Consider the following 13767-nt stretch of genomic DNA (forward strand, 5'->3'; position numbering starts at 1 on the left):
CAAAAGCACAATCTCTATCACATCAACAGCACGTACATACTTGCATTGAGCACTTTCATGGAGAAGAAAGAAGAAGAATGAGACGAGGAAGAAGACGAAAAAGAAAAAGTAAACAAAATAGATTTGAATAGTAAATTAGCTATCTAATGATGTTAAAATAAAACTCTGCTGTTAGCATCCCTCCTGCGTGGGCGTCATGCACGTGTTCTAATTTCCAGCTAATTTACATGACACCATATGGAAAGCGCTTTGTAACAGCTCCAGCTGTTGTGAAATGCGCTATATAAATAAAGTTGTATTGTACTGCATTGGCGGTCTGTCAACGTGGACAGAAAATATTCATGATTTGGGCTTTTCTTTTTTTTTTTTTCAAATCAGCTTCCTACATGTGGACTGCAGTTCAGTTAAACAGCCAAGAGCAAAATGCAATAAAACACTTCTTTTACTCATGCTCAAATGTGATCACATGACATCATCCTGGCAGGCAAACAGAAATACCTTGCAAACGAGCGAAAACTGGACCGAAAAGGCAATTTAGTCCAAGTATATCTCCAACTAGCCACACTGCTGAAATGGACCTTGACACAACAGTAGTCACAGCCAAGTCGATAACATGCCAACATTTTGTAGAGGACGGCTGGCTTTAAAGATGTGCCAGACACCCAAACGCTGACTTTTTTTTTTCTTTCTTTCCCTTTTCTTTTTTTTTTTATTTTTACTAGCTATTGTACTGGTGGTTATTTCAGTGTTGTGTCTGTTGTGCTGTTTTTGTACAGGAGGCTGTTGGTCACGGCTGTGATGAATGGCTTGTTTCATCACGATGCAATTTTGTTATTGTTAAATGATTTTATTTCCTCTGTCAAGCAGTGTAACAACAAGAAAGACTGACATTCAAAACATTTACATTTTGGCATGAATTTGGACGTAAACCTTTATATTATTGTGTTTTTTTGTTTTGATATCAGTCACAAAGGACCTGGTACCACTGACAAAAAAAAAAATCCCGTTTGTTAAATTGTCACGTTGTTCTACGCAGGCTAGGAAGTAAATAGTTGGACCTATGCAGTGCCTGCCACCCATCAAATGTGACACTGTTATGTAACAGAGGCGCTCATTTGCAACTGCCCCCAAAGTTCCCCCAGTTAGACTGGGTGAAGATCCGGAGTCATTTTCAACTGTAAGAAATACTATCATGAAGAAACACCCAAATCCCCCACTGGTGTGATACCCTTGCGCTCACGTCAAAGACAAAAGGTAAGCAAAGCTGCAATTATTGATTTTTTTTTTGTTGGATGCACACAGAATACCGTTATCTAGGAGCATTAGCTTCTGATAAGTCAAACGTACTGGATTTCTCGGTGAGTTGTCAACATGCCACGTTAGACAATATTTGTGTTTGGCGTAGTGTAGCGACTGAAGCGCTGCCTCTTTAAGTGAAAATACTCGTTTTTTTCTCCTCATTCTAGGCTCTGCTCCTGTAAGTATTGTTGATGCCACTCCACTCGCAAAACTCGAGCTCAGCTCCAGGTCATCATGACAACAAAAGCCATTGTATGAAGTCGCTGACTTGGAGGAGCCAGCAACCCCTAAAAGAAGCCTAATTTCAACCTGACAAAAATAAGTGTGTAAAGCGTACTATGTTTCTTGATCCATGGGTTCTTTTGATGACGTTACGTCCCAGAAATGTTATTAACACACTTGGGACCCATTTTAAATTGTAGAAATGCATAATATGTCCCCTCTAAATATGTTGATTGAAGTAGAATATGTCTTCAGGTGATTGTATCCAACCATCTTTGCCACTAAAGACTTTAGAAGGGAGGAAAAAAGAAAATGCTCTGGGGCAACGTGACAACAAGGCAGGTAGTAATGTCATGATGTCCCCCTCGGCAACATCCTCCATGATGCTCATTACAGCTCATGTTAGAACCTCCTTAGCTTTTATTTCTCTCCCCTCTTCCTCGCTTCCTTTCTTCTGTGCCCCCCAAACCCCTCCCCCAGCCTAGGGCGTGTCTCGACACTCACCTCGCAAAAAAGCGGGGCGCGCCTCCCGCAGAGAATCGTATGTCCCGTCTTACATGACAGTTGTGAGGAGGACGCAGCAGCCCTGACAAGCAGACGGCAAAAAAAAAAAGGATGCTCGGATAATGAGGCTCCTCACTGCCGTGTCAAACGCACTTTGAGTTTGACACGCTCCCACCATCACCCCTCAGATATAAACGAAGAAAACAAAAGTGAGCATCGATGCAGAAGTAATGAACAGGGAAAACAAAAACAAAACAAAACAAAAAAAATAAGCAGAAAATCTTTCATGTAAACAGAAGGGCTGATGTGATGCATCTTTGGACACAGACAAGAATGTATATTTATGATTCAAATTAAATTTTTATTATTTTTATTTATTATTTATTTTTTTATTTATTATTTTAATTACATTATTAGTTACAGCCAATTAGCTCTCTGTCCATTCTCGGCTCTGTGGGGGTCAACTTGCAAATTCTTTTTTTTTTTTTAAAACTCACTAAGCAGAGTTCAATGAACACAACAAAAGACGACGAGCCTCATCAGACATACGTTTTGCCTCTTCGTATTAGTTTATTAGTCTGACAGGGATTTGAGGCACAGTACCCCAAATTCTTAGTCAGTACGAGTACGGACTGAGCCATGAGGCCATCAAAGCCATTCAGAAGATTTCTCCTAAATGTACATCTTGAATTATGCTGTACCTTGGGGCAGACTGAGTGTGTGCGTGAGAAGGTTTGGTGGCACAGTCGGGGGTAGCGGAAGTTAGCAGTTAGAGGTTGGTGGGGTGGGCAGCGGGTCGCTCATTTCTGAGTGAAATGACATGGGCCGGCTATTGGCCGCCACCGGGGGCAGAATATTCCCGCTGATGAAAGCGGAATGAGGCGATAGGCCACAGTGCAATATGGACATGATTTCATGGCATGATAACGCCCAGCGGGGGCCCTTGACGGGCTCCAATATGAGACGTCTTATCTGCGGCATGTATCTGCCTCATAATGCCGGCGATCTGCCGCGGCCGCATCTGTTTCTTCTTCACTTGAGTGCCGCCGTTGATCACATCTGCGGCACGGAATGACGATGACGACGACGACGACAAAAACAACAACAACAGGTGTGCGGTAGCTCATCTTTCGCACTGTTGTTTTTGAAATGTGAGGTGATGAATTATCTAAATTGAACATTTTCTTCCACAGAGATTATCCGCGATGGCCCAGATAAGCAACATTATTGCAAGTGCTCTTTTCGGAGTGGCGCTTCCATATTGGAGCCCGTGTTTGTACATAGGTCGAAATTACACCTGTGATGTGAAGGAAATGCAATTTAAAAGTTGGCTTCCTGCGTAATTTAATACGGTCTCTTTAGAATTTCTGATTAAAATGGAAGAAATGAAGTCAGGGCCCATAGCCTCTGATTGCCTTAAGACATTAATTGACTTTTATAACACAAAAAAAGATGAGCCGCCAACCTAAGCGGCAATAAATATCCCTTTAAAATGATGAGAATGGAAAATAACCGCTATTTCTTAATGTACAACTACAGTTTCATATCACACTGCCGGGAAGAAGAAGAAGAAGAAAAAAAAATAAGCCACTTTCTCCCGGGAGATGAGAAAAGAATTGAATTCTTCCTTATCGGTCATCTATTTTTCCACAGAATGCTATTACTCGCTGCCTGCCGTCGCTAGGCAACAGGACATATTAATAGGAGCCTTTTATTAGCCAGGCTTTACCAGCGCAGTACTAAAATGAGGAAGTGGAAAACATGAATGTGTTACATAAATCCAGGGAACCTTTCACAGTTTGTACAATTTCGATGTTTGGCCACTCAAGCTTCATTTATGGGGGAGGGACACGCAACAATAAATAATACAATATTTAGGATTATGCATACATATGATATAGAATATATTTAATACATCATACAATATAATCTCTAATACAATAACATATGATAAAACAAAGATAGAGATACAGATGTACTGTAACCATACATTTATATATATATGTTATCTCATCTAATCTTCAATCTAAGAATCTGTTATATATATATATATATATGTATATATATATATCATATATAATATAATGCAATAAAATTCCAGTATATATAATTTGATATTTTTTGACACGCGCAAACTCGACACATGCAACATTTCTCCCAATATTTAAATAATACCTTTAAAAATATTTTGCTTAGTTTATGTTGCTATTTGGGGGGTTTGCACAATATCAAAAGTATTTATATATACAACAACTGTTCTCCAGGAGTGGCCCAGACGTGGGTTATTCCAAGAGAAGAATCAACATTGGAATAACTAATAAAGTTCCATTCTGACGCAGAGACTCGGTGAACTGTACAGAAAAGCAGCAGACGTTCACCATCATTTTTCTGCATATGCTCACTAATCCCCAACACCAAATGACTTCAAAGAATCTTTTTTTTCCATTTCCCATTTGAAAGGAGGGAAAAGAAAGTCCATAAAAAGAAAAAGAAGATTCAAAAAGCAGAAAGTCCAACAAGTAATATTGTACTTTGAAATTGGAAATGTTCACATGCAATTCTCACTTTTATGTCATAAGCTTCTCTTCAATCCACCATGTTTCTTGTTTGCAGAAACATTTATAGTGAAGGAGAAACTGTTTCACACCTCTGTCCATTTTTTTTTTTGCTCATTAATTCACAGCAGCTTGTCTGTGACAAGCTCACTTGACATCGCCGCTCAAATTTCATTCGCGCCGGCTCATCTGAGCCGCCAACACCTGCCAGGATCACTTCATTGCTCACTAGGAAAAACAAAGCCATTGTGGTGAAGAGAAAAAAAAAAAAAAAACACGGGCCAATTTGGCACGACAATCAAGACCGGATTAATTATGATGAGTGACCTCCGTCACTGAACTATTTCTCACGGTCAAACAAAGACAAATTGTGACATATAAAAGTGACATATTATGTGACGCCCTCCACCGAAGCCCAGAAAAAGAGTTTCAAGTTGTCCCGATATGATGTCTGTATGGAAACCTTTGCAAAATACACAATGATGAAGCATTACAGCATATTTTACACATCCTATTTTTGTCTTGCTAACATCAACATATGAGCCACCAAGCCCACAGCAAGTCTAGCTTTTGCTACCATGACAACTGGGGACAGCGTCTTAGAGCGGCGTGCTAATGCGGGAAAGTTCTGAGAGTGCAGGGCAACAAAAGTGAGAGCCCGTAAAGACAATATAACCATTTTTGATTCCATTTGAAATTCAATTGAATTCTAACTTCCCAATGTTCCCAATGTCCCACGTTGTCCTAAGTTGTTACGTTTAGACATAAATGCAGTGCTTCTCAAATCAAATAGTGGGGGGGGGCGTGTGTGAGCCTGGTGTAATGTGCTTTTCTTAGGCCGTAATAAAAAATAAAAAAAAAGTGTAATTGCCCTTCCTCTCCAGTAGTTGGCAGTGGCATTCTCCTTGCCCATTGTGCGCAGCAAGTATTAACTCTACGGTGTAAGTTTGTTTTGCAACGAAAATGCTATGATTTATAGTTGCGGTGGAGAGTGGGTGGCGGTGTGGGGGCACAATTTTTTTTCGTCTTGCTGGGGTGGGGGGGGGCGTAACAGAAAATAATTTAGAAGCACTGCATTAATGACAGAGTGTCATCTTCAGAGTCCCCTCTTTTGTTGGTTCCACAGTTGAGATTGTGTTACCACAACAATAATTTTTTTTAAAGAATGTTAATTAATTTTTAGATTTGAGGCCATTTACAATCATAAAATCCTACTTCGTGTTGGCATTTCTCCTGTTAAACATTACTTGTTCTGCTTTCGTGTAAACAATACTTGCCTGTCGCTAATTTGCCACTATAGAGGCGGTAATTAGGGTCTTTGGGAGAAGTGGCTGCTGTATAGCTGCAACGGTAGCCAGCCAGGCTTGTGAAAAGATGCGACGACGTCAAGAAATGTGATCGCAACTGGTTGGTTGGCGGAGTCAAAAAGTCCGCCAATTGCGAGTTGTGATGCTTACAAACTCACTTGTGAACTGCACGTTACCGACATCTACCACATGTATGTAGTCTTGTCATTTTCAGGCTATTTTTGAACAAATGGCAGCAACCTATAACAAATATGGCCAAACTGGAACACTTGGCATCTCTGTTGAAAGTCAAATAAACAAAACATGATGACGCTCATGAACTCAACAGCGCTGCATAGATGGCGTCTGCTAATATGTAGCAGGTTATGTGTGGACGTCTCCCAGTATGATTATACATTCATCATCTGCTCCGTATTCAAACGAGCACACTGGAGGCACTCTGACGAGAGCTAATATCTCACGCGCCATTGAGCAAAAGAGGCCGAGGTCGTTTAAATTTCAGTGGCGTCTTTTTCAATAACGCCTAATAGAAAATGAAGCGCTCCCATTCAAATTGATGGTGGCCAGCACAATTGTGAGGTTATGCAAATCCATACGGCATGTATATGAGTTGTGTTCTCTTTTTTTTGTTGTTGTTGGCAAAGTCCGGAATAACAGCCAAAAAACAAGGCCGCTCGGTGAGTCCGGCAGAGATGAGCATCTCCGACTGCTCTGATAAGATCAGTGCAACCTGAGCATGGCTATTAAATGTCTAATGTGTTTTGGAATCTGCAGATGCAATGACAGTGGGGCATGGACAGAGAGGCCCCCGTTGAGGGCAGCGGAGCGACACGGTGAAGCAGACCACATATCAGCTTCTAACCCCCCCAAAAAATAAAATTAACTATTAACAAAATGAAGGCATTTGTTGTTTTGCATTTGTTTATGAGCGTTAGCAAAAGCGGGATAATAGAGATGACCATGTTGTACAATTGGTTATGTCCAACCATTTTTGTGTTGATAGGTCAAACTGTGTGATATTTTTTCCCTAACTTTCCACTGAGCAGTACTGAGTAAGTTTTTAGGGGATCATTTACTGAACTACTAAAACACATACATTTTCACCAGGGCTTGTGTGTTAGCCGCTATGCTAACATTACTGTCATATATCCTGTGCGATGTTTCACCCTGCACTTTGTTTGGCAGGCATCCGATACACATTGTTTCTCCATATTTGGGAGAGGCTAGATTCCAGTCTGAAGATATCTCATTTCACCCATTCACCATTAACGCATATCCGAATAGTGCCCCTTGAGAGTCCAAAAAATGTGATTGTGTCATAAACCAGGGAGTGTAAATCCAGCCAGAGAAAACTCAATCTCAAGTCTGTTTAGTTGAGCAAACTAAACACGCGCTGCCTCTTGTGTACCAAATAGCCCCCTGAATATGTTTACCTATCACCGCAATAGGTCTCCACTCATTCCTCCACTCGTTTCTCCGCATAATTAGCCCATTTACTTTATGCTTTTATGCGAGCACCTGCGCCGAAACACTCTCCTCGCCCTTGTACATAGATCGCACCGAGCTAGATGTTATTTCACTCAAGTGAATTACTTCTAAAATACACAATGATGAAATCCACGTATGCTCATTTAGAGTCACCTCTTTGCAATTTCTTCTTCCCCCCACCCCCCTCCGCCCTTCCATCTCCACTCTCTCCATCCAAGTCTATTGCACTCTTCTTTTCATTGCCCAGCTCACGTATTGAATCTGCCTGATGAAAACAGATCTCACTGCAGCACCACAATAGAATGGCTGATGCAGGAAAGATGAACCCTAATGGATTTTTTTCAACGTGCTCAAGATTGAATATAAGCCCCTGACCTCCAGATGTATTTCAACAGCAGAGATATTGTTTATAGTGTACACACACACGCACACGCACACCCAGGGCGCATAGCAGCATCCACCTCCGCAAAATGAAATGATCTCATCTCAGAGAGACCGAAATTAAGAATTAACCCTCTTTACTGTCCGTCGTGCGATTCGTATCGACGGCGTCTTGTGTTTGAACTTCGGAGTTTGCTTAATTACTCCGGTCGACAGAGTGTGTCAAGGTGAGGCAGAGATTTAATAGAAATTCCTTCTGCGCGCAAATGAACCTTGCTCTGCTACGCTTTGGTAACTTCGCCAGGCAGCAGACTATTTGATTTAGACCTTTCTGATTTTCAGCAGCGAAGCTTGAAAGAGCAAAAAAAAAAAAAAAAAAAAAAGTGTACGCCGAGGAAACATAGAGAAGCTATTTAAAGTATCTAAATTGCTGTCAGCTATACCGTCCTCTCATTTGGATGAATCCATCTCTAAAAATGCCAAACAAATGATGGTTACCACTGGATATGAGAATGACAAATCCGCAGATGCCGTAAACATACGGAAATTAATTTGGATTTTTTTATTTGTATCTAGATACTTACAGTTACAGCGATGAGTTGCCCACAGACCATGACAAAAATCTAAACGTCTCGCAAGTTAGCATCAGCCATTTATCTAGTATCCGTGTTGGAAATTTGGTAGCAATCAGTCAAAATGAGGAGCTCATTCTTCAAGGGCACTTGGAATGGCAAAAAAACTATTTCTTTTTAGAGGAAGCTTCTTGAGACTTTTTGTGCATCCACAACAAATTCCATGATCAAACTACTTTTAGGGGCTGAATTTTGGATTACGAACTTGGAGCTTTGTGTTTGATGGCGAGTCATCAATCCCTCCTATGCTCCGCCCTCACTTCAAGAAAAAAAAGAAAGAAAAAAAAAATCTAATTCTCGTAGTTGAGCATTGCATGTGTCCAATTTACATTAAGTTTTGGTAGCAATCACATTCATTAGAAGGACTCAAGGTGTTTGTGGACCCAAATGTAAGGAAGCAGGAGTGCAGAGTGGACTAATTTAATTTAAAGAAAACAACAAGGCTCACATGGAACTGGGATAAAACACAAGGGGGAAAAAAATGACTCAACTTGGACTGCAGGTAAACAAAAGCAACAAGATGTGGCGCAGACGAAGGACAGATGACATTTGACAACAAACCGACAAGGAATGAGAGAAAGCAGAGAACTAAATACAGACAAATCAACGAACCAACGAGGAACACCTGGACAAGATGCAGAGGCTTGGAGGGAGCTGATTGGCTAACACTCGGGACTGGCATGACAAGCACAGGTGGACCCAATAACATAATGAGACAAACAGGGAAAGAAAGACAGGGAAAACAAACTGAATTCTAAACGGAAACCAACTGACGACATACATGATGACACATGGAAATGTTGCAAATGACCCTCAAACTAAAATGGCAGATTTCATGAATCTTTTTAAGCATGACTTCTTGAGACTTTTTATGTCTACGCATGATAGACATGCCTGTCCAATTTCATGTCACGACAGCGCTCCAGACCAATTGTTTTTTTTTTACTTGTAGTTCAGTCGTCAATAACCTAAAATTATACGGGTGCCGATGAATTAGAAATGTACTTACAAAGTAAATATAAAAACACATTTTAATGATTCTCACCATATGAATGGTGTGGAGCAGAAATTTGCCAGCAACATTATCCAAAAAAAAAAAATAATCATAATAAACTACAAACTTAATGGTCACATTTTAAATTATAAAACATCCAGGAGTAAAATGCCACCATTTGAGGGAAGTCTGGAGCACGGTATCTAAACTGGTTCCAAAGGTTACATTTTGGAATGATGTTTGAGTGTATTTCGGTGTCAAATTCAAATTCTTTGCAATTGCCCGCGAGACCAGTGTGCATGGTTCATAATTAACGGAAATCGGACTAAATCGCTCGGAAGGATTTGTCTTTAAAAGATGCCTGGAAATGGTCAAGATGACTTTTTATAATGACCAAATCAAACCAAACTGCCGGCTTGTTTCTTTTTATATTCGGCTTCTTTTGATATTTTTTTTTCCTTTTTTTGTATCTACTCTTGATAAACAAGTGAATCCTGCTGAACCTAATTTTGGAGTGACATTATTAGAGATTTGTATTTTATGACAAGCGTTGTCTCTATGCAATGACGACAATTCTTGTAATTCCCAATTCAGCCTTGAGCACCTATCTGCTATGCATGTTTCAAATGTATCTCCAAACGGAAAAATTCTCTAGGGTAAATTTATTTTTTCGGAAATGGCCAAAATGACCTTATAATTGGCCGCTTCAAACCACAACGGAAGACTTCCGGGCTTCTTGAGATCTTTTTGTAGATCTACTCCTGTTAGATATGACTACAAAAGTTCATGTCGCTCAGAGAATTTGGCTTGGGGAGCGGAATTTGGAAGTGAAGCGTGACGTTTTGAGCTGAATGGCAAGTCATCAAACTTGGAAATGTCCACCCTATGATGACCGCTACAAACCAAAATTGCAGATATCTGTTTAGGCATAGCTCCTTGAGATTTATTATGCATCTACTCATGATAAATATGCATACCCAATTTCATGTCGCTTGTGAAACTGGGTCCAGGGGCTGGATTAAAAAAAAAAAAAAAAATCCAGTGGGTGCTACAAAGCCAATTTTGTGGTTTATTCCTACTAATAAATGCAATCTTAACATTATTCATGAAGCGGAGCTTTAGTGCAAAAGCCTGCACGACGTATTTCGGGGCGTTAAAAAAATACCCTGAGTGGCTGATCAAGCACTGCCTCTGTGGTAAAGGTCATGACCAAAATGTGAATTGTCCATGAAGATAAATGACATGAATCCAATTCCCCAGGTGGTAGAGGGGGCTATTTACCGATATTTCACACAATCTACAGCCCAGTAGTTATATTTCAGATGTATATCAAGCCATGTGCTGACTGTTGTTTGGCCCTATATCGCATCTGCTCGTGATAAACGCGCCAATACATTCTGCTTGACCTTGATGTGAATCTGTGTATATATACTGTACAATATATCTTCTTTTCTTTTCATTAACAGGCTGCTCACTCCAAACAATATGCTGCCTGGGATAATATGAAGCACCTTTAAACCAATAAACTGATAGCACAGCCTGAGAATCAAGCGTCATCATATAAGATTTATTTATTTATTTTTTTTTACTCCCGGTCAATCCTGGTGGTACAGATCCACTCTTGATGCAATGCCAAAACAGTGTGTGTGGCTTTTTTTTTTTTAAGGGATCCCATCAAAGTAGGTGGTCAGTGATGAAAAAATGTGAAGATACCACAGAAGTGGAATTTAAGCAAAATTGTCTATACAGAAGGGTATGCCCAGAAAAACACTTGCAATAAGTGTTTTTTCACCTAGTGTCATCAGCAGATTGCAACAGAGTTGAGTTGCAGAGAGACTGTAAGAGTAACAGAAAGGCATACAGTAGATGTGGACATCCTTGGAATTTTAATGGGCGACTGAGTCACAAATAACGGAAATACAACCAAAACTTTACACTAAATGTGGCCACTGCACTTCTGTGATTTTGCTTCGCGAAAGGTCTATTAAGAATAGGAAAGTGTTATTTCTAAGAATGTAAACAGAGCACTGCCTACCCATGACTTGGCAGCTAAGCTTGGGTAAGATCCCAAACCACGACTGGACAATAAGAAACAAAAGCTAATAAGAGCTGCAGCAAGTGTGGTTGGAAGCATATCTTAACTTTAGCAGCTTTAAAAAGAACATGCTCAAATGTTTGGCTTGTCTCAAACCACTAGTTGCACCCGAGGGTGATTGGATGGGCAGTTGCTCATTTGCATGAGATCAAAAGAAGTTTTAAATGTGATCGCTGCAATTGAACCGTCTAGCCCAGTGTTTCTCAACCTGTAATGAGCCAAGACACAAAATGTTGGAAAAAGTATATATACTTAAATAAAAATGACCTTGTCTCAATTTACTCACAACTTTGACAAATCTGTTGATTTGACCACAGAGCACATTATTTCATTGCATGAATGGCAACACGTGGATACCCTGGCTCAGAAGAGAAATCCATTTTTTCAACTTGTTTCTATAAGTTCCTTCCATAGATAGTTGAATTTAGCCGTGAGTAGTAAGAAATATATAATTAGACTAAGTGTGAAAGTTTGGTCAGTTTCCCGATGCATTGAGGTTGGGTATTACTGGTATATCCGGCGTCTGAGTCCATGTCGCTGTACTCACCGAGGGCATCTGGCCGGAGACCAGCTGGCCGTCTTGCGCCAGCATGTTGGACATCATGAGGGTGGGCAGCTCCGGGTAGGAATAAGGGTTGATGAGGCCGTTGTGCGACAGCGAGTGGCAGAGGTAGCCCGTGGAGTCGTGCTCCATCAGGTGTAAGAGAGGAGGCTCCGGGTGGTTGGGCGGAGTGATGGGGGGGATCTCGTAGTCTTCGTCCCCTGCGCCGTTGCCACTGGACGTTCCGCCACCACCGCCACCGCTGCCTCCGCCGCCGCCTCCCGCTCCTCCGGGGTTGCTGCCACTACCGCCACCAGTCTGAGCTGTGTAGTTCTGAGAAAGACAGAAACACATTTGAGACTTTTTTTTACCTAGAGATGGGTAAGAGATGAGCTGGAACCTTTTCCAGCTGACTTTTGGCGATATAAGCGGTGTTTACAGTGGACTGTTCGCTAGAATCTATGCAAGATGTTAATATGGAATCGCAGTACCCGGAGAAAACACTCATACATGACAACAAACTCCACTCAAATCCACATGTCCTCGTGAAATTTGGGTTGCGTGTAATTGGACCGTATTTAAGAACCTGGATCCACCCTGGACTGCTCCCTAATCAATATCGGGGCACATATAAATTCACACTTTTGGGCAATTTAGAGTCTTCAATGAACCAGACATGCAAGTTCTTTGAAAGTAGGCAGAAGCTGAGATGAGATGAGTTTTCTGAATCGTAACCCAAATTGGGAGGCAGAGTTGCTAACCACCTGGCGTAAATGGAAATGCAACCTTTAAAGATAAGATATTTTTGAATGTTTCCAGTTTTCCCTCAACTCTATGACAAAAATAAACTCTATTTCATCCGTTTTAAGTTAAGAAAAGTCTAAACGGCCCCTCAACTAACCAATATGGACTGCAGATTTCAGAAAATCAAATCAAGAGAAATGGACTGTCTAATAAAAAGTAACTCCATGAGAGCTAAAGTTTTTGTTGTTGTCGTTTTCCATAAAGATTCAATATGCTTTAGCAGGAGTGTAACAAAAAACGGTTTGAATCAGAACATTTTTCTATTTCAAACAATGCGAGTACATTGAATGGAACCAAATTAATGCGTAGAGAATTATTTTTTATTGGAGATGTATATCTTGAAAGGAATGCCACATTTTCGTTATAGTTCATCCAAATGTATTTAAAATGACAACAAAACGGCTCATTACATCATACCCTATGTCATGTCGAATGGAGTCGAATCGTTTCAAATGTAACCATCGTTGAATTGTTTCGCTACCCATGTCGCGTAAGCTATCAAATCACCTTTTTGGGAATGATGCACACACCTAGGATTTCGGCAACTATGCTACAAGGCTAATGATATTTGAGGGAAAAGATCAGATATTTTTCTCATCGCACTCGATACTTACCAGGATAGCACACCACACACTTGACGGTATATCCACCGACCTTTTTTTCCACCAGATCAGGAAGAGGATCAAATTCGGTGTAATTATCGGAACGTGAGTACCATTTTCAAAATGTAAGAGACCTCACTCATGACGGGATTTTTTTATTGGCAAGTGTGTGACTTCTGCTCTAATCGCGTGATTTACTCAAGATGGCCAACGCAACACACCACACACATAATGTGCCTCCTCTGTGTTGACCAGACTAATAAGGATTTGCGGTTAAATATTGAACCGTTTTACCATCTATGGATGTCTGCTGTGCCGGTTTTACGAGCAGATAAAGTAGGGG

General features: G+C 40.7%; 1 protein-coding gene across 3 annotated transcripts in view; it reads right to left on the minus strand.

Annotated features, from left to right (window-relative positions):
- The window catches only part of tox2 (TOX high mobility group box family member 2), a 100921-nt gene that overhangs the window by 20578 nt on the left and 66576 nt on the right, over window positions 1-13767 (minus strand). For all 3 annotated transcript variants that reach the window (XM_088309889.1, XM_088309888.1, XM_088309887.1), the window contains exon 4: window positions 12025-12351. In XM_088309889.1, coding sequence (XP_088166015.1) covers window positions 12025-12351 — 327 coding nt within the window. The remainder of the gene's footprint in view (window positions 1-12024; window positions 12352-13767) is intronic.

The sequence above is a fragment of the Idiotropiscis lumnitzeri genome, chromosome 11, assembly GCF_059441095.1.
Source record: "Idiotropiscis lumnitzeri isolate Australia: NSW breed Sydney's pygmy pipehorse chromosome 11, RoL_Ilum_1.0, whole genome shotgun sequence".
NCBI lineage: Eukaryota > Metazoa > Chordata > Actinopteri > Syngnathiformes > Syngnathidae > Idiotropiscis > Idiotropiscis lumnitzeri.